At 52.4% G+C, this 19875-nt stretch overlaps 7 protein-coding genes across 7 annotated transcripts; 3 read left to right on the top strand and 4 right to left on the bottom strand.

The window, feature by feature from the left end:
- Nucleotides 1-1224: 1224 nt before the first annotated feature.
- BO80DRAFT_92961 (cyclic nucleotide-binding domain protein) lies at nt 1225-4514 on the top strand. Its single transcript, XM_025724927.1, has 2 exons — nt 1225-3981; nt 4043-4514. The coding sequence occupies exons 1-2, from the start codon at nt 1555-1557 to the stop codon at nt 4385-4387; spliced, it is 2772 nt and encodes a 923-aa protein (XP_025574931.1). The 5' UTR covers nt 1225-1554; the 3' UTR covers nt 4388-4514.
- A 1254-nt stretch (nt 4515-5768) lies between these two features.
- On the top strand, nt 5769-8150 carry BO80DRAFT_465087 (putative C6 finger domain protein). Its single transcript, XM_025722696.1, has 2 exons — nt 5769-6548; nt 6603-8150. The coding sequence occupies exons 1-2, from the start codon at nt 5790-5792 to the stop codon at nt 7938-7940; spliced, it is 2097 nt and encodes a 698-aa protein (XP_025574930.1). The 5' UTR covers nt 5769-5789; the 3' UTR covers nt 7941-8150.
- Nucleotides 8151-8539: 389 nt separating this feature from the next.
- slx4 lies at nt 8540-11562 on the bottom strand. The gene is made up of 2 exons (XM_025717812.1): nt 10626-11562; nt 8540-10575 (listed from the first exon to the last, which is right to left on the bottom strand). Exons 1-2 carry the CDS (start codon nt 11442-11444, stop codon nt 8827-8829), a joined length of 2568 nt encoding a protein of 855 aa, XP_025574929.1. The 5' UTR covers nt 11445-11562; the 3' UTR covers nt 8540-8826.
- Nucleotides 11563-11723: 161 nt separating this feature from the next.
- On the bottom strand, nt 11724-12581 carry BO80DRAFT_425419 (EKC/KEOPS complex subunit CGI121/TPRKB). Its single transcript, XM_025719519.1, has 2 exons — nt 12449-12581; nt 11724-12397 (listed from the first exon to the last, which is right to left on the bottom strand). The coding sequence occupies exons 1-2, from the start codon at nt 12515-12517 to the stop codon at nt 12083-12085; spliced, it is 384 nt and encodes a 127-aa protein (XP_025574928.1). The 5' UTR covers nt 12518-12581; the 3' UTR covers nt 11724-12082.
- Nucleotides 12582-13099: 518 nt separating this feature from the next.
- On the top strand, nt 13100-14461 carry BO80DRAFT_425418 (Bax Inhibitor family protein). Its single transcript, XM_025719518.1, has 2 exons — nt 13100-13632; nt 13698-14461. The coding sequence occupies exons 1-2, from the start codon at nt 13115-13117 to the stop codon at nt 14179-14181; spliced, it is 1002 nt and encodes a 333-aa protein (XP_025574927.1). The 5' UTR covers nt 13100-13114; the 3' UTR covers nt 14182-14461.
- BO80DRAFT_465083 (alpha-amylase AmyA) lies at nt 14436-16386 on the bottom strand (the record flags this gene model as incomplete). The annotated part of the gene is made up of 3 exons (XM_025722695.1): nt 14436-14504; nt 14897-15313; nt 15382-16386. The coding sequence occupies 3 exons, from the start codon at nt 16384-16386 to the stop codon at nt 14436-14438; spliced, it is 1491 nt and encodes a 496-aa protein (XP_025574926.1).
- Nucleotides 16387-17906: 1520 nt separating this feature from the next.
- BO80DRAFT_475653 (uncharacterized protein) lies at nt 17907-18974 on the bottom strand (the record flags this gene model as incomplete). The annotated part of the gene is made up of 2 exons (XM_025723219.1): nt 17907-18883; nt 18943-18974. 2 exons carry the CDS (start codon nt 18972-18974, stop codon nt 18124-18126), a joined length of 792 nt encoding a protein of 263 aa, XP_025574925.1. The 3' UTR covers nt 17907-18123.
- Between the last annotated feature and the right edge of the window lie 901 nt (nt 18975-19875).

The raw sequence follows: 19875 nt of genomic DNA, 5'->3' as shown, positions 1-19875 counted from the left end.
CGGTATTCCCGAACGTGCAAGGAATCCATGGAATGAAACGGAACCACCACCTTGCTGTCCCAATGTAGAACTCTTCCGCGTGCCCCCATCACCTGACCGGTCCAACTTACAGTACTTCCCCAAAGCGGCACCCGGGGGACTTTGCTTTATGCGCACGGATCCTGACCCCGAGGATCACGGATGATCCAGTGGGTAGTAAACCTGGTATCATGGCATGGGAATTGCCGAGGAAGCTTGAAGAGACCAGAGAGAGTGCCGAGGGGGGTGCATGGTCCCCATGCAGGCGAACAGGCGATCCATGAACTCTGCCAACCTTACCTGACAGTCAGATCTGCCCTGGGGACGCACACGCTCTGCAGACCATTCCATTGGTCTGGCAGAGATCGCCATTGTCCTCGAGCTTGTATTCTTTTGAATTTTGGCGACTCAGACTGAAGAGGACTGACTAGTTCCGTGTATGTCGTACTAGATCGTACTAGTCAGTGAGACTGGGGGGAAACACTGTGGTTACTTTTACTTACAGGCTGCTCTGCTTGCTGGGGGAGCCCCACCCCACGGATTATTGAGACCTGTCACTGTGCCCAAGACACAAGACCACCAACCAACCCGGCTTCTGTACTCCGTAGCATTCCTCTGCCTAATAATTGGGCGAAAAAAAAAAGGGCACCTCCAAAAGCATTGGCCCCGGGCTCCTGGCCATCCATTCTTTCTGCCGGGTTTAATTTACAGACCGGTGTTTCGGTTGGGTCGTGTCCCCCACCATCCGCACAGCGTTCCCGCCATGGTGGACGGAGATCGATTTATTCGTCCGTCGTGGGTGGTGGTCGGAAGAGGGAGGGGGATGAAGAAGGCATTCAGGCTGCTGTTATTGTCATTGTATAGGTGAAATTCCATCCAGATCAATGGGCAAGTCCATTGCCGCGCATAGGACAGCCCCCGAGCGAACTCTGGAGAGGCTCCGATCGAATCGTCATTGACTTTGAGGGGGGCAATGCGAGGAGCTCCCGGAGCGGCGGTGGAGCAGCAGCGCGTTATTTGACGTTTGGTGATCCCCGCTTTGATGGGCTCTGCACCACTGCAACCACTGCACCAGACCTTCTGGTCCGCCGGCTAGACTGAACCACTAGCTCCTCCCAGCAGCAAGCATGCTCGTCCGCCTTTCTCCAGAATAATTATTCGAATTATTATGGTTTTATTATTATTGCCGTGTTGCTGCTTCGCATCATTACCGCTCTTTGCTCGCCCGGTCCCTGTCGTCGCATAGAAGCTATCCAGCTGTCTCTCGTCCTCGCCCAGCTCTCACTCACTCTCAGCTTGATCGACCATCCTCGCCTCCTCTGCCTCCCACCCCTCCCCGCACTCTTGTCCACTGCAAAGATGCCTTTTTGAGAGCTTCCTCTCCCCCGTGATCTCATTTTCGTCGACGTCATCGGCCCATTGATCGCTTAGGACATCGGCCAACAACTACATGTTGGCCCTCTCGAGGCTCCTCTTCAATTACCTCCCCTCCTGTTCTTGCCTGCCTTTCCTGGAAGGTCTCACAACCGGCCCATCATGCGGCGCCATGGCAGAACTAGTGGTGGCTCGACCAAGGCCGTCCACCCCATCTCCGACACCGCGTCGCTGTTACATTCGTTTGATTCGCTCACAAACCCCAATCGTCCCGTGCGACCATCGCCCTTGACCTCGTCTAATATCCAGGCCCTCCCGCTGGACCTGGTCGACCGATTACGCTCCTTTCCACTGTTCCAGTCCACCCCCGAATCATTCCTCATCGATGTCGGCCAGCATCTTCGCCCACAGCTCCATGCGCCCAACGACTATATTCTGACGGAAGGGGATGAAGCCAAAGCCATCTACTGGTTGGTCCGGGGCGCCGTGTCCGTGACCTCTCGCGATGGCGAGAGTATATACGCGGAACTCGAACCGGGGGCGTTCTTTGGTGAAATCGGTGTGCTCATGGATCGCCCGCGGACGGCAACTATCGTCGCCCGCACCCGATGCTTGCTCGTCGTCTTAACCAAGGAGGACTTCCGGAAAATCCTCCCTCGCTTCCCTGATGTCGAGCGGGCGATCAGAGACGAGGCTCAAGAGAGGCTGATGATCTTGGAGAAAAAGAAAAAGGAGACCTCCGCACCGCCAGTGGATCTCGTGAGTCCCGCAAGAAAGGGGTCGAAGAGACTGCGAGACGCATACTCCGGTGACCTGAATCTCGTAGATCAGGACGGCAGAAGCTTGAAGTCCGTCAATAAGAAGCGAAAGTCCCCAAGTCCTGGATTGGCTGATGGATCCTCCAGTGCGCTGGCGAACGGACTGGTAAATGTCCGTCTTTTACTCAAGGAGCTGCCGCTATTCGCCGGCCTGCCGCCGGATATCCTCCATTTCCTGGGTCTGAATGCACAACCGCGGTCCTACCCGCCATTCACCGACATCATCAAACAAGACTCCCAGGGCCGCGAGATTTACTTCATCGTTCGCGGTGAAGTCGAAGTCCTGTCGGAGCGGACACAGATGCAACACGCACATTCCTTGCCGAGCACGATAGAGCATCCCGGCTTTGAAGTGAAGGCCCGGCTGAAACAGGGGCAATATTTTGGTGAGGTTGTGAGTCTGTCGCTAGCACCACGCAGAACTGCCACTGTGCGATCCATTAGTGCGGTGGAATGTTTGATGATCAGCGGTGAGGTTCTGGTGGAATTCTGGGAGAGGTGCCCTCCAAAGGTTCGCGGACAGGTGGAAAGGACGGCCAAGGAACGCCTTCAATCAGCGTCCGATGGCGACGTTGTGATGTCAGAAGCGAGTGATGAGCAGCCGACGAGCGAGCTAAGTGTCGATGACAACTTCAAGCTCAGGGCCAGTCGCAGACAATCCATGCCACTCCTCACCTTAACAGAAACGGAACTGGACAGCACTCCGAAAGTTAATGGAACAGATGAACCAAGTGTGCTGCGGCCTTCAGATCCGGATCCTTTCCTCAGCGTGGGCCTAGACAAAGTCCGATTTCGAAGCCGGCGCAGCTCCGTGGCCCCGTTGGCCCCGGAGGAAGTCTCCGGGGAGCAACAGAGGCCGTCCCCTCCATCCGAGCCTCGATCCACCAGCTCGTCCTTTCTCACGCTGCCTGGAGCCGGCGAGTTCTCAGCACCCTCGGAGACGCTCCGTGAACCGCGTCGTGATAACCACGGGTACCTTCCCGACAAGGTGCTGCTGGTTGTATTTCAGTACCTTGAGCTCCATGATCTTCTTCGCCTCCGGGCAGTCTCAATGCACTGGTCGGAACTTCTGAGTAAGTCAACGGAGTTGCTTCGTTACCTAGACTTGAGTTCCTATAACCGGTGCATCACCGACGACGTGCTGGTGAAAATCATTTGCCCATTCGTGGGCAGCAGACCGCGCTACATCGACATCAGCAATTGTTTCCACATCACAGATGAGGGCTTCAGCAAATTGGTCACGACATGTGGCTCTAACGTAGTTGGATGGAAAATGAAGAGCGTCTGGGACGTCACCGCATCTGCTATCCTCGATATGGCTAGCAAAGCCAACGGCCTGCAGGAGGTTGATCTCAGTAATTGTCGGAAAGTCGGCGATACGCTCCTGGCTCGAATTGTCGGCTGGGTCGCGCCTGGTCAGCATAAGTCGAACGACGACTCAGGCAAGACGGGCAAGGTGTCTATGAAGCCTACTAGGCAGACCGCGGCTGAGACCGTGTTCGGCTGCCCCGAGCTCAAGAAATTGACCCTGTCATACTGCAAGCACGTCACGGACCGGTCGATGCATCATATCGCGTCTCATGCTGCCTCAAGAATTGAACAAATGGATCTCACCCGTTGCACCACCATTACCGACCATGGATTTCAATACTGGGGCAATGCCCAGTTCACCAATCTTCGGAAACTTTGTTTAGCGGATTGCACATATTTGACTGATAACGCCATAGTTCATCTTACCAATGCTGCCAAACAGCTACAGGAGTTGGATTTGGTAAGAAATTGAACCCACATAGCCTCTTCGTCCTAAGGTAACAGGTACTGACTATTGACAGTCGTTCTGCTGCGCACTCTCTGACACCGCCACGGAGGTGCTCGCTCTGCAATGCTCGCAACTGACCTATCTCAACATGTCCTTCTGTGGCTCTGCCATATCTGACCCATCTCTGCGCAGCATTGGTCTGCATCTTTTGCATCTCCAACGCCTTTCCGTTCGGGGCTGTGTTCGAGTCACCGGCGCGGGAGTTGAAGCGGTTGCAGATGGTTGTAATCAACTAACATCCTTCGACGTGAGCCAGTGCAAGAACCTCCTGCCTTGGCTTGAAGCCGGGGGCCCTCGCAAATACGGCAAGAGGATTTTCTTTGAGACCGTTGCGCAGAACGGACGGGTCTTCCGCTGACCGGGTGCGTCGTGCCTTGTCAAGATCCACGAGCCCAACATCGCCATGTAATGGCCCCATCGAAGGGCAATCATACCAGCCCATCTGCGAAAATCTATTGTCTAATATCCGAAACATCCCTTCTTGATCTCTGTCCATCACTCCCTCTTATCCTCCACCCTCTATTCACCGTCATCTTTCTTCTTACTTTCGTTGGAACTGCCTTGGTATTGGATCCCCCGGAGTTGTGTTTTCTCATGGAAGACCTCCCCGACTCATGACTGATGACCGTCTTGGGTCTCGTTGCATTGCACTGATATCTGGAGCACATTTACCTCAGGCTGGCTTCTTAGGTTTCCTCTTTTGGTTGGGATGGTTTGCATGAATATTTTCCAGGTTATAACGGACTCGGGCATGGGAGGAGTTGGTCTCTGAACACAGAGCATGTGGCAGCATAGGTCGTCTGAGGGACTGGCTCGGTAATACTCATCTTGCATGTTGGGACTGATGATGGTTCCGGACTTCCTGTACCTTAGAGTTTCCTTTCTCCTTTTCCTTATTTTTTCGTGCTCATCGACTATTCCAAGTCTCTTTGAGAAGTTCCCAATCCTCTGTCTTGGTGTTGGACAGGGAAAATACCTGCGTATTCGAATAGAAAAGAGCCTTCATCATGCCGGCTTGGACCGCAAATGACAGATTCCTTTGTCTCCCCCGCCTCTTCCGTTTGTTGCCTGGTCTTCTCGGATGGTGTCTTTCAATGTTCTTGTTTCCAGCTTTTGTCGCCCGGAATAGAGCGCTCTAACAATGGGATGATCCTGACTAGGTTTGCTAGTGAGGGGACTGGCAGTATCTCGGACGCAGACCTCCCTGAATCATTGTGTGGTCGTCAGTGCAAGGAAGAGAGAAAGAGATTGCCTGGCTGAAAAGTGGTCCATGAAAGGCTGCACGATCTGACTACAGGTTTCATTATGAATAACCCAAAACACAGACACAATGATTTTACGACACCTCCCGCATTGTTCCCCTGGTGAAAGCGGATGCTGCCGATACTCTCCTGCCAGCATGAGCCTCGACCTGGCATTGTGCGGAAGATGCCCTTTGTTTCACGGCGTTTGTCCCCAGTCTCTGAGGGTGAGGCACCTTTCACGAGAAAAAAGGGCTCTTTGTCGACAATTGCCCTTTTCTTTTCGACAAGTGCCTTGTTTGGCCACGAAGGGTCGATATGACTGTCTACTCAGATATATAGAGGGTCTTTCCCTCAAGATGCCTCAATTCTCCTGACAGCACTGTCATTGCGAGTGGCATCTTTCAATCAACTCACCCCTCGTGCAACGATCCTCCCATCCCCCCCCCCCCCCTATCACGTTGGTAAGGTCTTGCTTAAGCGTTCCTCCAAGAGCAACTTACCGGTATATCCAGTGAAATGACCGCCAAGAGAACGTCGAACCAAGCTGGCCTTGGGAATGAAGACGACCCGAACCCCAAACGGGCAGTGAAGGCGCCAGAACCCGTGCAAGATGACGACTCTGCACTTCCCCAGCCAGATGCTGCAGCTGAGGGCATCCCCGACGCAGATAGCGCGACAGACAAGGATGATCCCTTGTGGACCTTCTTGGAGGGTATTGAACCCACTGGTCTGACACCGCATTTCGCCCTGCCAGAATATTCCCCCGGGGACTTGGGCTCCAGTACTTCCCCGCGGCTGCATGCGTCGGAAGTCAAAGAAGCACATCCTGCCCCAGCTGACTTGAGAAGTCCTGACCTCTCTGGCGAACACGCGAGTGTAGCCGAAGGTGCTTCGGCGAAAAAGGGCGCTACAAGGAAACATGCCTTTGCAGGCGATTATGTACCCCCCCATGATGACGCGCATGCTGAGGTCAAACGTACCGAAGGTGTGGCTGATGATCAGGATATTCCTGAAACCTTGGGGGTGGAGGAGAAAGGGGACGTACAAGAAGAAGAAGAAGAAGAAGAGGAAGAAGAAGTCATGGCCAGTACCAAGAAGAAACGGGGGCGTCCCAAGCTGAAAGACGTCAAGTCCTCCTCCGGGAAGGTTGGCCGTCCGAGGCAAACCGCCAACGACTATTCGGACCAGGTGAAAGAGAAATACCGTCAGAAGCATCTGGAGGCGGAGAAGAACAAGAAACCGAATAGAACGAACAATGCCTGTGATCGTTGCAAGGTGAGTATCCTTCACGATGCCAACTGTCCCCCTGACTAACTCTTCTATGATCAGGCCCGGAGAGGGACTTGCGACAAAGATCCCTACTGCTGCAAGGCATGCCAGCTAGCCAAGGTGGAATGTAAAATGACGGATCCAAATACCCTGGAGGCGTGGCCTCGCGGAGCCTGTCGGAGGTATAAACGTCAAATCGAAGAGTTGCTGGAGAAGAAGAAACAACTCGAATATGCATTCCAAGGATCCCAACATAGGGTGCTACTTCTGGAAAATCAACTGAAAGCCGCGGGTATCACACCAATTATGGTCTCGTCTCATCCTCCTCATCCTCTTCATCCGAGCGCGCCAGTCCAGAATCCAACGTCGGTCGCTTCAGCGCCTCGTCACCCCCAAATCCCCAGTCCTTACCGGGTAGACCAGTGGGCTTACCCGTCCTTCCCAAATGCTCTACAGGGAAATTCCACGATGCAAGCTGTTCCGGGCTCCCATCACCACACATCGGCCCCCCAGGATACATGGCAAGCCATGTACTCGAGAAATTACAACCTTGCGCCGCCGCCGCAGCTCCCTGGCTATAATCCCCCCCCAGGACAGAGTCCTGGCCAGCGAGCAATGCAGCATGGCCCGGGTTCTTCACGCCGGCACTCCCGTTCTATCCAACCCCAGCAGCCGCAGCCGCGGCGGCGACGACAGCAGCAGCAGCAGCAACAACAGCCACAACAGCAACAACAGCAACAAGCAGGTCCATCCCAGTCTCAATACCCCAACCGCCGCCAATCCTCATCCCAAACCTCCAGCGTCGGCGTCAGCAATGTCCCCAGCTTCGACCACAACCTCAACCTGGAAACCTTTGGCATGAACCCCGCCGCCGCCGCCGCACACCCCTCCATGAACCTGAACCCTTCGCTCGCGCAAGCAATGTTTCCTTTCCCCCCTCCCGGACAGCCAATGTACCCCAACCCGGGTCCTCTCGACCCTACCGCCAACTTCGCAGGCATGGGCATGCCTGGACTGGACGCCGTCGATCCAACCCTGGACGTATCCGACTACATCACTGGGTTCCCACCGGGCGACTTTGACGGCTACGCTGGAGCGACCGACCCGACGTTCGACGGTGGTCTGCCCAATGACTTCGACGCAGCCGCGTCCCTGATGCCGGGTGGCACCCCCGGACCGTCAAATCCGATGTATCCGAACGGAAGTATTGGCCGTCGCGCGAGTCATAGTGCTTCATCGAGGGGAAACAGAGTGTACATGATGCATGCTGAGGACATCCTTAATGATAATGAGGCCCGGATCCAGGTCGAGAATGAGGGTGAGGAGGATGATGATGCCGTGCAGATTGTGGAGGTCGTGAAAACCGAACCTTCGATCAACGGGGACGCAGAGGAGTAGATGTTGACGGTATTTTTTTTCTCTTGTTGTTTTCTTTTACTCACGACCAAAAAGCGACTTCGGATGAACTTTGATGAGACTTGTGATTAGAGATGGTGTGTGCTTTGTTACATTTCATTGTATACAACCTCTCAATTCGAATTACGACTTTCGATCTAGATTTCCTTGGTGTATACTCGCTAATCCCTATCTTCTCTCTGTCTCTTTTCCTTGCTTTCTTTTTTTCCTCTTGCCCTTTTTTCTTTCCCTTTCCTCTCTCTCTCTCTCTCTCTCTCTCTTTTTTTTTTTTTTTTTTTCTTTCCCTTTTCTCTCATTTTCCCTTTTCTTTCCCGTTGCTTGCTCTTTTATTGCTTTTATCGCTATGTATACATTATACCATGCATTATTAACAGGACGCGAATGGGTCAGGGAGAATTGAGGTTGGCTTTATTGTCTTGAACGTTAATGTTGATTTTAATTCTAGTGTTAAATCGGATGCTGATGTGATGTTGATGCCGTTATGAGCGGTTATGATTATGTTTGGGGGGAACTTGGAAACAATTAATGAATTAATGAGTTAATGAGTTAATGATGAATGATGATTGATGATTGATGAATGAGTGCTATACATGCAAAGGATATACCAGAACCTAGTACCGTACCCAAGTACTATACTATACTATACATATTCCGGAAACGGAAGGAGGGTGGTACCAAATGACTACTCCGTTACACCACTAGCCCTAAGCCGAGGTAACTCCAAATCACCACCCGCCATACTCCCTCTATTTACCATCTATGTATACCCAACAACACCATATAGAAGACCCCCAAGAAGATAAAAGAACATAAACCAACGTGATTAGTCGTCCCAAAGTAAATAGATGACCCGCATCTAATTAACCAATTAATTTTCTTTCTTTCTCGGTCGATAACAGCAGCAAATGCCTTTACTCTCGCACCATCTTCGTACAGAGCCGGCGCCGACTTCGCGGTCCTCATTTATGAGACTCAGACCTTCGGTGTTTAACCAGGTCGTGAAGTCTTCGAGTGGAATCGGGTCGTACATGAGGATTTTCTCGTGCCATGTGGGGGTGGAGCGTTTGTGGGTGCTAGCTGCTGTGGTGGATTGGGATTGTGCGCGGATGGCGGCGGTGATTTGGTTGGATAGGTTTGGGAGAGGAAGGGGAGTTTCTGCTGCAGTTGATGTTGCTGTGGTCTGTGTAGAGATGTTTTTAGAGGTGAGTCGGGTGGGAGTAGATGGCACGTGGGAGGTGGACAGAGAGGGCTTGGGTATTGCTGAGGTGTGTTGAAATAATTGACCTTGTAGGCGGCTAGGCGAAAGGATTGCTTCGTCTTCCGAGTCTTCAATTTCTTCCACGTCGGCGAACGAGTATGTAGGTGTCTTTCTCGGTGTCTGTCCGGCTATTGGTCTTGTGGTAGCGCCCAGCGAGGTTGAAGATGGAAGGGATGTGCTTTTCTTGCTGGTATCGACAACCGTTGCATCTTCTGCCGTTGGCTTTGTAGCTGTGCGGGATTGCGGTTTGCCTTTTGTGTTTGCATTAGTTTTCCGTGCAGTGCTTTTGCTTGTCGTTTTATTGCTTGGCTTTGACTGGGAAGAAGCAGGTTCCGTCACGGAATCAGCTGACGAGTTCTGCTGAATGGTCTCATCATTTGGCTCTGAGCTTGTGCCATGCTGCGACTCCCAGCACTTTTGAAGCAGCTCGATCATCTTTTTTCGGCCTCTGATCGGTTTGAAACCGTACTTGGCAACCTGTTTCGATAGTCGGGCATCCGTGAATCCGCGATAATTTGGCATCCGGGTGCGAGACGCTGAGACTTGCGAAGCCACATTTTCGGCTGTCTTATTTGCTGTTTGTGTATTCTGAGTAGGTAAAGGAGTCGATTCTTCGCTTACGGCCAAAGCCGCTTCTGGCTCGGGGGCGTCCCTCTGGATAGAGCTGCCGCGGCTGTCATTACATTCAATCGCAGTATCAGCCTTGTCTTTGCTGGGCTGTTCGCATATAGCGACAGACCCCGATCTATCAGGCGAATCCACCAAGTCCACGACTTCCACCTGCATTAGGGAACCATCGACATCACGAGATGCAACAGACCATAAGTTTCCTGACCCCGTGAAACGCGACACTGCAGACGAAGTTCCCTTGCCCAGTTTCTGGTAAGGACGGCTGTTGTCTTCCGACACCATGCTCAGTTCTGACTGACAAATAGCTGCCTGCAACTCTCTTATTGTAGTGGGAGAATCCTCCCGCTCTAGCTGGCTGCATGTTCCGAATATGAGCTCCTGGTCTTCAAGAGTCTTGGCCGCTTCTTCAGGAGAGAGCACCACGAATTCCGGTTCTCGAGACTTCAAGCTTCGCTGGCCCTTTTTCTTGGGTTTCGTACTCCTGGACTTTGTTGTCAAACTCTCTTCAGCAGCCTCGATTTCTTCATCCACATTATCAGAGGTTTCTGCAGATTCGCTCATGTACTTCGCCGTCACGCGGGCTGTGAGTGTGGTGAACTTATTGACGCGCTTCTTCGGTTTCTTCTGCGCAGCTAACGTTGACTGCTGAGACCCGTACCCTGTGTTGTCCTTTCCGTTGACATCGACAGCACTTTGTTTGACAGCAGGATATATTCCAGGATCAACTAGCTGCACGGAGTGAGTAATGATCAAATACCAATAGCAACCACAAGCCATACCTCTATCCGCCTCCTTTTTGTCGGTCCGCCATCCTCAGAAGTCACATAGTCGCTTGCAGGAGTAGCAGTCCTATTGAAACCATATTCAGAGAGCAAGTTACCGAAGCCACTCCCGCTGTCATTCGACCCTGGCTTGTCATCCAACCCGATGATCGACTTAGCCTTATGTTGTGTGGGCGTCCAGTCCAGTCTCCTCGTCATTGCTTGTTCGAGCTGTAGGCCATCCCGTTCCCAATCGAGCGCCTCCTTAGTCTCCTTCGGTGCTGAAGAAGCCCGCGGCGTCGACGGGCAATTATCCTGCACTTTAGCTTCCTTGGGCTGTGAGCTGCCTGCCTTTGACACTCGTCCCGAGATCGTTCTGTTTGCCGGTGTCGTGCGCTTCGTTGTGGTCTCGGTGCGTTTCTTCGGTACGCCCGTTGTTGACTTTTTCGAAGCGGTCTTTTTCTTGCTCGCGACAATAGGCTCCAACTCCTCAGGAGCTTTCGCCAGCGCCTTCTTTGGTCTGCCCCTTCGCTTCGGTTTATCTGCCACAGCTTCTCCGTCGATCGCTAGCACAACTGACTCGTCGTTTGTCGAGGGATTAGGTGTCTTGTTGACTTCCTTCCGGCGCGGTTCGTCGGCCTGTTTCCCGACCTCGAAATATCTGGAATGTGTCGGCAGCTCAAACAGCTCCGATGGAGACTGTATCGGAGTTATGGAGGTGTCGATCGGCGACAGGCCGAATAGCTTCTCGGGATCGTAGGCAGGTGGTGCCGGCGTGCGAACAGGATTGTGCTCCGGCGAGGAGGAAAGTACCCAGACCTCCGCGGTGGTGGCCATGGTGGCGAATCGCGACGAAAATCAAGGCGATTAGCTGGGTGACATTAGCGCTTTCGGTCCCTGGTGATGCAGTGCGCTAAGAAAAGCCCCCTGCACTAGTGAGGCATGGTGCTATGCTCGCCCCCGGACAAAAGATCGACTAAGTCGCGAAGATGCGGAGAGATTGGCCGGGCCTTGGCAGTTGCGGAAGTAAACCCGCGCGGTGGGCAGGGCAACCGCCGCCACGTTCTCTTTTATGCCTCATCACCAATTCAACATCAGTCCCGGAAACTACGTTTTCTGGAAATTGTGCTTTAAGAGGTTGCACCTTAAGGTGAGCCTTCAAGGGCGGATTAGGTCAACAAGCAAAGGCCATAGCTCAATGCTCTGCCCCAACTATATCAATAGCGGCCTGGGCCTTCTATATACATGAGATCACGATGTTCTATAAGTGTGTCCTGCTTGGATGCTCTTCACCACGGTATTGGTCTGCACCAAAGTCCTCCTTGGCGAAGGCTGTGGCCCGGTACTCCAGCCTGCACTGTTGACGGCCGGGCAGAGCAGGCATTCTGCAACTGTAGCCTGTCCACTTCAGAGGAACCATAGCATCCAAGAGAGCAGTCGGGGGATTAGGGATGGCTTTTAGATCTAAGTTTTCTTCAAGTCGCTCCCCGCAAGGCAATGGCTCCCAAGACCGAAAGCTCAAGCCGTCGCATTCCGGCATCGTGCGTGCCGTTTGGTTGATTGGGCGGCGCAGTGTTCAGCGCTCCCAGCTTGTAGGCCTTCTTGATCTTTGCAACGTCGGATATCGTGGATAGAGTTTCGTCATCAAATGGCACGGGGGTTCCCTCAACGTTTTGTCCCAGGTGAGCTGCTACTGATTCGTGGGTAATCTCCGGCGTCACCGAGACCTTGACTACCAGCAGGTCTTTCGTCGTATCAAGAATGCCGAACTTGCGGAAAGATTCAGCGATCTATATGTGGTCAGTATAGCTCAGGATTCTTCGCTTCGTATAGAGGCGCACATTTGTCGCGGGGCTTAGTGAGAAGACAATCTCAGAGTGCACATTCCGAGACTTGAGGCGCCCGTTCATGTAGTCATTGACTGCTCTGAAGACGGCAGAGAGAAGATGTGTTCTGGACAGGACCTGTGGCGTTGTTAGCCACATCAGTTGCTCGACTGGGAAAAAATCCTGAGTCCATACTGTGCTTGCATCAATGAATGCATACTCGAAATCAGCATTGGCGGACATCAGCTGCTGGCGAAGGTACGGAGCATTCTGCACATCCCGATAGAGAGCAACGTGCACGGGCATCGACGGAGGCAGATGCGACAGGTGGATGGTGTCTAGTAGCGGCGAAGACATGATGTCAAGAGCGCGACGACAGGCGTATCCCGGGAGAACTGTCGAGAAGGGATGAGAAGCGTGGATGCGAGATTGGGATGACAATTGCCGGTGGCCGTGCAAGTCCGTTAAGTCCTAAATCCCCCTCCCCCGCCAACTTATCGCCGAGGGCGGTGATGCTGACTCATTGGGCGCAGCCCCCACGTGACTTCACTTCTCGAACGTTCGGGCGACCGTAGCGGCCAGCGACGGCTGACTGATATCATTCTTAAGCCGGCCATCCGCCGCTCTCCAGCTCTTCTCCTCATCTCCAACAACCTTGACCTCATCGTCACCCTCACCACCATGGCGTTCTTCATGCGACGCCCGTTCGCCGTTCCGACGGCGCTTCGGCAAATCTCCAAACCCGCTAACAGCGCTCGTTTCATCCACAACACGCCCTTCAAGGCTCAGCCCAAGCCTACCGGTCCCGTCTCCATTTTCGCAAAGTCCCGTCAGACCTTCCAGAATGCTTTCCGCCGCACCTACATGCAGCCCACCTACAATGTCCAGGGTGGCAACCTCACTCAGAAGCTGCTCTACGGAGCCACCATCATCGGTGGTACTATCCTCGCAACCAACCTGATCTTCAACCGCGAAACCAGAGAAGATGGCGGCATGCCCCCGTTTGAGCGCAGCTTCCTGAACGAGACGTTTATGCACACTGGACTTGGTGTTGGTATCATCGGTATCGCTGCTCGGGCTCTGCACATGAATGGATGGTCTTACCGCTTGATGGCTGCCAGCCCCTGGGCTGTCATTGGTCTCGGTCTGGTTGCCAGCGTTGGCACCATGTATGGCACTTTGTACACTTCTCCCGATAAGTAAGTACTCGCGCTTGCCGTCATTCTATTTTGTATATTGGAATCATCTGGCTGACTTCTGGTAGCTACGTTCTGAAGTACGGTCTCTGGACGGCTTTCAACGTCACCCAGGCTGCGCTCCTGTCTCCCCTGATGTTCATGAACCCCGCTATCCTCGCTCGCGCTGGTCTCTACACCGTTGGAATGATGGGCTCGATCGCTTTCGTCGGTGCCACCGCTAAGCAGGAGAAGTACATGTACCTGGGTGCTCCTCTGCTCGCTGGTGTGACCATCGTTGCTCTGTCTGGCTTCGCTCCTCTTGTCCTCCCCGCCACTGCCACCCGCGCTCTGATGTGGTCCGAGAAGATCTGGCTGTACGGTGGTCTCGCCGTCTTCGGTGGTTTCACCCTCTACGACGTCCAGAAGATCCTTCACCACGCCCGCCTGGCCGAGAGGGGCATTGTCCGCAAGGACGTTGTCAACGAGGCCATCAGCCTTGAGCTGGACTTCATCAACATCTTCGTCCGTATGGTCCAGATCCTGGGCATGCGCAGCAACAACCGCCGCTAAACGCATTTCGCATCGCATTCGCGCATCTTCATCCGCCCTGGTCTAGCGCTAGAGCGTACAAATGCATGAGCCCTTCATAGCAACACCCGGATATGCACGATCTCGGACACGATGATAATCTGAAACAAAATGGTACTTTTGTTTTTTGAGGATCCGTTTGTATTAGTATTTCAGCATGGTTTCCACCAATAATTCAGCCTGTGTTTCGAAGATGAGAGGCACCCTACCCTAACTCTCCGCCCCGATGGCCAGGGTTAGCCACGCAGCTCCGATACGGGGCCATTGGGGCGGACAAATCCGATGGAATTTCTGATGTTAATGCTCTAGAGGTGGAAACTAATTAATCTCCGCTCTTGAATCCATCATTATGACAAACTTGTTTTCCGTAGTGGCTCCCTCCTACGTCATAGAACCTGCCTTGACTAAGCTGTAGACCTCCACTTTCCAGTCATCATAACCATATCATATCATTACCATGTATTATTTACTAGAAGTCATATCCAACAGTTCACCGTGTACTCTTTCATACAACCCCCCAACTCACCAACCACATCCCCAAAACACCCCACCACCACCAAGATACCATCAACCCACCAACAACCCTCCCTCCCCCCGAACCCTCCCCATCCACCCCAACATTAAACCCACAAATCCCACTCCCCCCCATCTCCTCCACCGGAAACAACACCCTCGGCTCCCCCCTCTCCATACCCACCCACACCTCCCCCCTCTCGTTAACCGTATAATTCTTACACGTCACCACCTCGACCACCCCAATCCCGGGCTGAAACCCATTCACCAAACGCACCGTATACCTTCCACTCTCGGTCCCCTGCGTCGACAACAACATGACCATTTTCCCCTTCCGAAAGGCCATTTCGCTCGACCCGCGGTAGATGGGCACGGATTGCGTACCCGGGTAGCGGGGGTCGATGTGCTGGATGATGTGTTTTCGGAATCGGTTGAGGGTGCGGATGTGTTGGTATAATGGGGTGGTGGTGTTGTAGGATGAGAGCCACAAGGCTTCGCGGTTTAGGGGGTCGTAGGCGCCGTTGAGGTGCTGTTCTTGGCCTTGGTAGATCATGGGGATGCCGTCGGTTAGGAGCGTGTAGGTTAGGAGGTTTTTGGCGAGCTGGGGTGTTTGTGTTAGGGGGTTGTTGTTGGTGGGAGAGAGGGGGGAGGGATGGGGGATGGGCTTACGTTTATGTCCGGTACGAGGCTGGCAAAGCGCGCGACGTCGTGGTTTTCCGAGAAGCTCGTCAGGGTGGTTACGTTGGGACAGGCGTGTTTCATGTCTTCGACGATGTTGGGGAGGGTGGTTGTGTTTCCGCGCGTGAAGGCGTCTAGGAGCGCGAAGTAGACTGGGTAGTTGGGAACGCTGGGGAGATAGTTGGTTTGATAGTCGCAGATGGTGTCGACGGATTGATCGTAGACTTCCCCTGTGATGAAGGAGTTGGCGGCGGCTTTTTGGAAGATGGGGAGGAAGCTAGGGGTGACGTGTTTGGCGGCGTCGAGACGGAGCCCGTCGATGGAGTAGTTGGTCATGATCTCTTGGATCCAGGTGTTGAGGATGGATTGGACGGTGGGGTCCTCGGTCTTGAGATCGGGGAGCGCGACGATATCATCGCCGGTCCAGCAGGCTTGGGCCAGTGGGTAGTTGTTGTAATCGGTGATGGGGCAGTAGGGGTGGAAGTACTTGGGGTCGTTGAAGGGGGTGAAGATGGAATAGTCGACGCTGGTGCTGGGATCAGAACCATTGGTGATGTAGGCCATGTTGTTGATGACGGTGTCCATCATGAGATACATGCCGCGGTCATGGAGCGCCTTGCTTAGGTCGAGAAGGTCTTGTTTGGTTCCGAAATGCGGGTTCAAAGAGTATAGATCTTCTGGCCAATAGCCATGGTAGGCTTCGCCATAGGAGACTCGTCCTTCGATGTTCTTGATAATAGGAGATATCATGACCGCATCGAACCCCATTCCTTCAATATAGTCGAGCTGGTTGATCATGCCTCGCCAGGTTCCGCCGCAGTATAGACCGTCTGTGGTGTTGCAGGGATACGTAGTCGATCCATCGGTGCGCGCAAATCGGTCAGTCATGGTCTGGTAGATTGACCGTGTGCTCCAGGCGTCGGTGCCCGCTGCCAATGCTGGTGCGAGAGTCGACAGTATGCAAAGCCATCGCATAAACCGCGAAGAGAGCGGCATCCTATCCGTGATGTCAAAGAGCCCGGAAGATATGCTTGGATGGATGAAAGCTGATCGACCAAGTCAGTTTCGGGAAGGTTGCAACCCAGGACTTCACTGGCTCTCCGTAGGCAGATCGTGTTATGAGTAAACGAGTGAGCGACTCCAAGAATGATGAGTTGCTGATATTACCAAATCTTTTAAATGAGTGTCTATGGTGGAGTAGAATATGACGTTGAGCGAGGGGCGGGGTGAAGTGAATGGATTAGATGCTAATGCATCTCATGAGCGAAAGCCAAATGGTAATGGCCAGATCAGCTCACAGCACAAGACGGCATGATGTGACTGTGGGTGCAAGAGGAAAAGCAAGAAGGGAAATTGCCATTGAGACCTGGGCAGCCGTGTGCATTTGAATGACTCTGACAGGAAGTACAGTAGTGGCTGAATGGGCTCTTCACAGGGGAACGGATCCTCGAGGGCTCGATGTCAAGGGGAAGTTAGCTCGCATCGTACATATGTAGCAGCAGGACCCCGAAGAGTTGACCTGCCGTAGCTATCTATCCCTTACCCCCGGAGCAGATGGTGATGCATCTGTTCCATGGAAGTGGATGCTCGACAGCCAACACAAGACTCCAGATAACTGTGCTATAAGCTATTTGGCGCCTTCATCTATTGATCGCATGCAAGTTAATCCGCAGCAACATATGAAGCACATGACGCAACATCCTGCGGGGGAAAGGGCAGTCCAGGGGCAAGTTCCACTGGCGTCTATCAACTGTGCACAGTTGGTGTCAGGGCATGTGTGATTGCAGCACGTTAGCCACCCCTGCCACATGCAAGGGTTGCCCGGCGGTAGAGGGATTCTTGGAGAAAGTGCCCAGTGTGGTCAGGGTGTTGCACGGTTGGTTGCATTCAAGATGATTCCTGATCCTAGACCCAGACTTGATCTCCAGTATAAGATAAGGGCGCTCATGCTTGCTGACACTCTCGAGAGAATGTTGCAGAATAGGCGGGACCAATTTGCTCTCCCAAGCAGGATCACTGAGTGGTCTTCTCACTTTACCAAGTGCCGAAGATGTAGAAAGCAAGGAGATCGCACAACCATTTGTGCCCAGAACATCCAAAGTAGTTAGTGGACGAGTTGCTAGGCACTCGAGATCAGGCAATGAAGTTTCTCCAATGAAGAGCTATAGCACGAGATATAACATCGCCTGTGTGCCGCTGAACTTGTCAGACTCAAAGAACGAGTCTCGGTTTCGGGACTATTGAGATTGGCAGTGTAACCTGAAGTGCATGCCGTGAGAGTCAATGCCAGGGGAGGGAGGTCTCACCGCCAACAGGAACTCTATAGACTGTCAGACCGGGTGTGAATCCAACAAAAACACACCCCAGCACGGGAGAACACTCACAAAGGTCATCTCGCAACATAGGGTCGATCAATCTACTTTGCTGCTTTCAATGGAGTCCGGTTCGCTAGATTAAACCCTCAATTCAACTCATCATATTTACATCAACCCATATTCCTTGACATGTCCTCGTATCTCATGACCTCGTATCTGATGGAAAAAGAACTCGAAAAGAACGCCAGACTATTATCACTCGTTGCAATGTTGCTGGATCTTCCTGCCACCATAAGCAGCTGATAACAGAGCACCAGATGCCTGCTCCTGTACCCTTTGCTACCAATAGTCCCAATATCATGCTGATTTAAGAGACAGATATGCAATCTTCCATGATCGACAATTTCCGCCTGTGGCGTTATAGGTATTGCGGGGGTGTGAACGGCGATGAGCTGTAGATGAAAGCGAGTAGATGAACCTCGTATGCGTGGTTAATCCTCTCAATCTTCTCCTCATCATTGACTGTGACCAAGTACTCAGACGACACGGGGTTCTTCCGGCGCTCATGGTTGACCTGTGCAAGCTGTGTCTTAATGTCCTTCTTGACCTGGCGCACATTCAAACCACCCACGCGGGGAGTAAACATCATGTTTGCCATATGGCAATAGCTATCGGGGTTAATCTGCTTGAAGGTCTTGAGGATCAGGGCAACGGTTTTCCAGCGTCGACATCTCTCCTCAGGCAAACGAATTTGGAGAAGTTTTTCAGGCCAGCGGCACTCGAACAGATCGTTGAACAGACGGCTATATGGAGGATCGGGAAAGTATCCGTTGAACTTCTCCTTGAGAATCATCTTGTTGCCTCTCACAGCACATGCTGAGCGACGAATTCTCAGAGAAAGAAGCAGCGAGTGATCCGGAAGCCCTTCAAGGTTCAGGAAGTGAAAATTCATGGCCTTGATGATCAGGCCGACAGAATATGCGATCTTAGGCCTCGAAGGATCATGGACACATTCATTGATTGTCATTGTATTCCCGACCACATCGAAGGCAACGTCGAGCTGCGCATTTGGCTGGTGCAACTCGCGGACCTGGTCGGGCTCCGGACCAGACAACACAGCTTCAATCTTGGGAAAGGGCTTAGGGGGGCGAAGGTGGCAGAAACATTGGGGATCATCGCTGCCATGGCAATGATCTGGTCAGAGGATTGACTTCTCAAGTGAGCTTGGAGGACGCACCATGGCAGGTTCGAGATTGACTTGCCACTCATCGTGGCGAAGTCTTTCTCTCACTTGATGAAGAGGAATTTTGATTTACGATGGTCAGAGGATAGGTGAGTGTTTATCTCGATATCGAGACGATAGCTTGCTTGACTTTGGGATGATGCATGAGAGAAAAGGAAGGACAACTGTGGGGATCGAGGATGGGGTCAAGTCAGGACGGTGTTCATCACTGACACGCCAGTGACTGGCATCTATTCACTGACATGGCTTCCCAAAAGGGCTCACATTTCTCTCTTGCGTGTGAGTGGCTTCATGAGAAGCCTTATTGCATTTTTGTTTTGTTCATCTCAGCGCCATCTTAGCATGCTGTTTGCACAAGGTGGGGAGTCTTTAAAGTCAATCACTGGCAGACTGAGCAGCAGGGTGTAGTCAGTCTATATAGAGTATTAGGTACCTTATAGTAATACTTCCAGGATCTGTAAAGTCGTCACATCTACCTGATAGGAATTGGCATAGGCCATCTTCATTCCAAGACCAAATGAGTGTTGACTTGCAATGGAGACTTATGTGGTAGAAAACATTCCTATTTCATTATATGTCTAATATCATTACCATTAATATGCGTAAGAACTTAAACTAGAATGAAATATGGTATAGAGTATGAAAATATCGGAGTCTACAACGTTCTCGGTCACGAGAAAGTGACCATGAGAAAGAATTCCGAGCACATTGCATGGCAATCTACTAAGACCCAGCCATGTTAATCCTACACACAATTCCTGCTAATCTTAAGACAACAAGATAAACATCACACTGCATGATCAAATATTCTACCAAGTGGAACAATACTGCCATATGCATGATAACGTGGTCTATGAAGCCGGGCAAGAAGTCAGCAATCCTCACTGCTAGCATAATCATTTACTGACAATCTCCTTCTATGCCATC

Source organism: Aspergillus ibericus (assembly GCF_003184845.1).
Source record: "Aspergillus ibericus CBS 121593 unplaced genomic scaffold BO80scaffold_21, whole genome shotgun sequence".
NCBI classification, from domain to species: domain Eukaryota; kingdom Fungi; phylum Ascomycota; class Eurotiomycetes; order Eurotiales; family Aspergillaceae; genus Aspergillus; species Aspergillus ibericus.
The sequence above is the reverse complement of the archived record's forward strand: the minus strand, read 5'-3'. Positions and strand labels throughout refer to the sequence as shown.

Excerpts from the sequence above, each read along its gene's own strand:
- slx4 (XM_025717812.1), bottom strand. The coding sequence starts at position 11,444 with ATGGCCACCACCGCGGAGGTCTGGGTACTTTCCTCCTCGCCGGAGCAC. Across the intron at positions 10,576-10,625 it reads CAAAAAGGAGGCGGATAGAG|CTAGTTGATCCTGGAATATA; the intron begins GTATGGCTTGTG and ends CACTCCGTGCAG.
- BO80DRAFT_465087 (XM_025722696.1), top strand. The coding sequence starts at position 5,790 with ATGACCGCCAAGAGAACGTCGAACCAAGCTGGCCTTGGGAATGAAGAC. Across the intron at positions 6,549-6,602 it reads ATGCCTGTGATCGTTGCAAG|GCCCGGAGAGGGACTTGCGA; the intron begins GTGAGTATCCTT and ends TTCTATGATCAG.
- BO80DRAFT_425418 (XM_025719518.1), top strand. The coding sequence starts at position 13,115 with ATGGCGTTCTTCATGCGACGCCCGTTCGCCGTTCCGACGGCGCTTCGG. Across the intron at positions 13,633-13,697 it reads TTGTACACTTCTCCCGATAA|CTACGTTCTGAAGTACGGTC; the intron begins GTAAGTACTCGC and ends GACTTCTGGTAG.
- BO80DRAFT_425419 (XM_025719519.1), bottom strand. The coding sequence starts at position 12,517 with ATGAACGGGCGCCTCAAGTCTCGGAATGTGCACTCTGAGATTGTCTTC. Across the intron at positions 12,398-12,448 it reads CACTAAGCCCCGCGACAAAT|ATCGCTGAATCTTTCCGCAA; the intron begins GTGCGCCTCTAT and ends GACCACATATAG.
- BO80DRAFT_92961 (XM_025724927.1), top strand. The coding sequence starts at position 1,555 with ATGCGGCGCCATGGCAGAACTAGTGGTGGCTCGACCAAGGCCGTCCAC. Across the intron at positions 3,982-4,042 it reads AGCTACAGGAGTTGGATTTG|TCGTTCTGCTGCGCACTCTC; the intron begins GTAAGAAATTGA and ends GACTATTGACAG.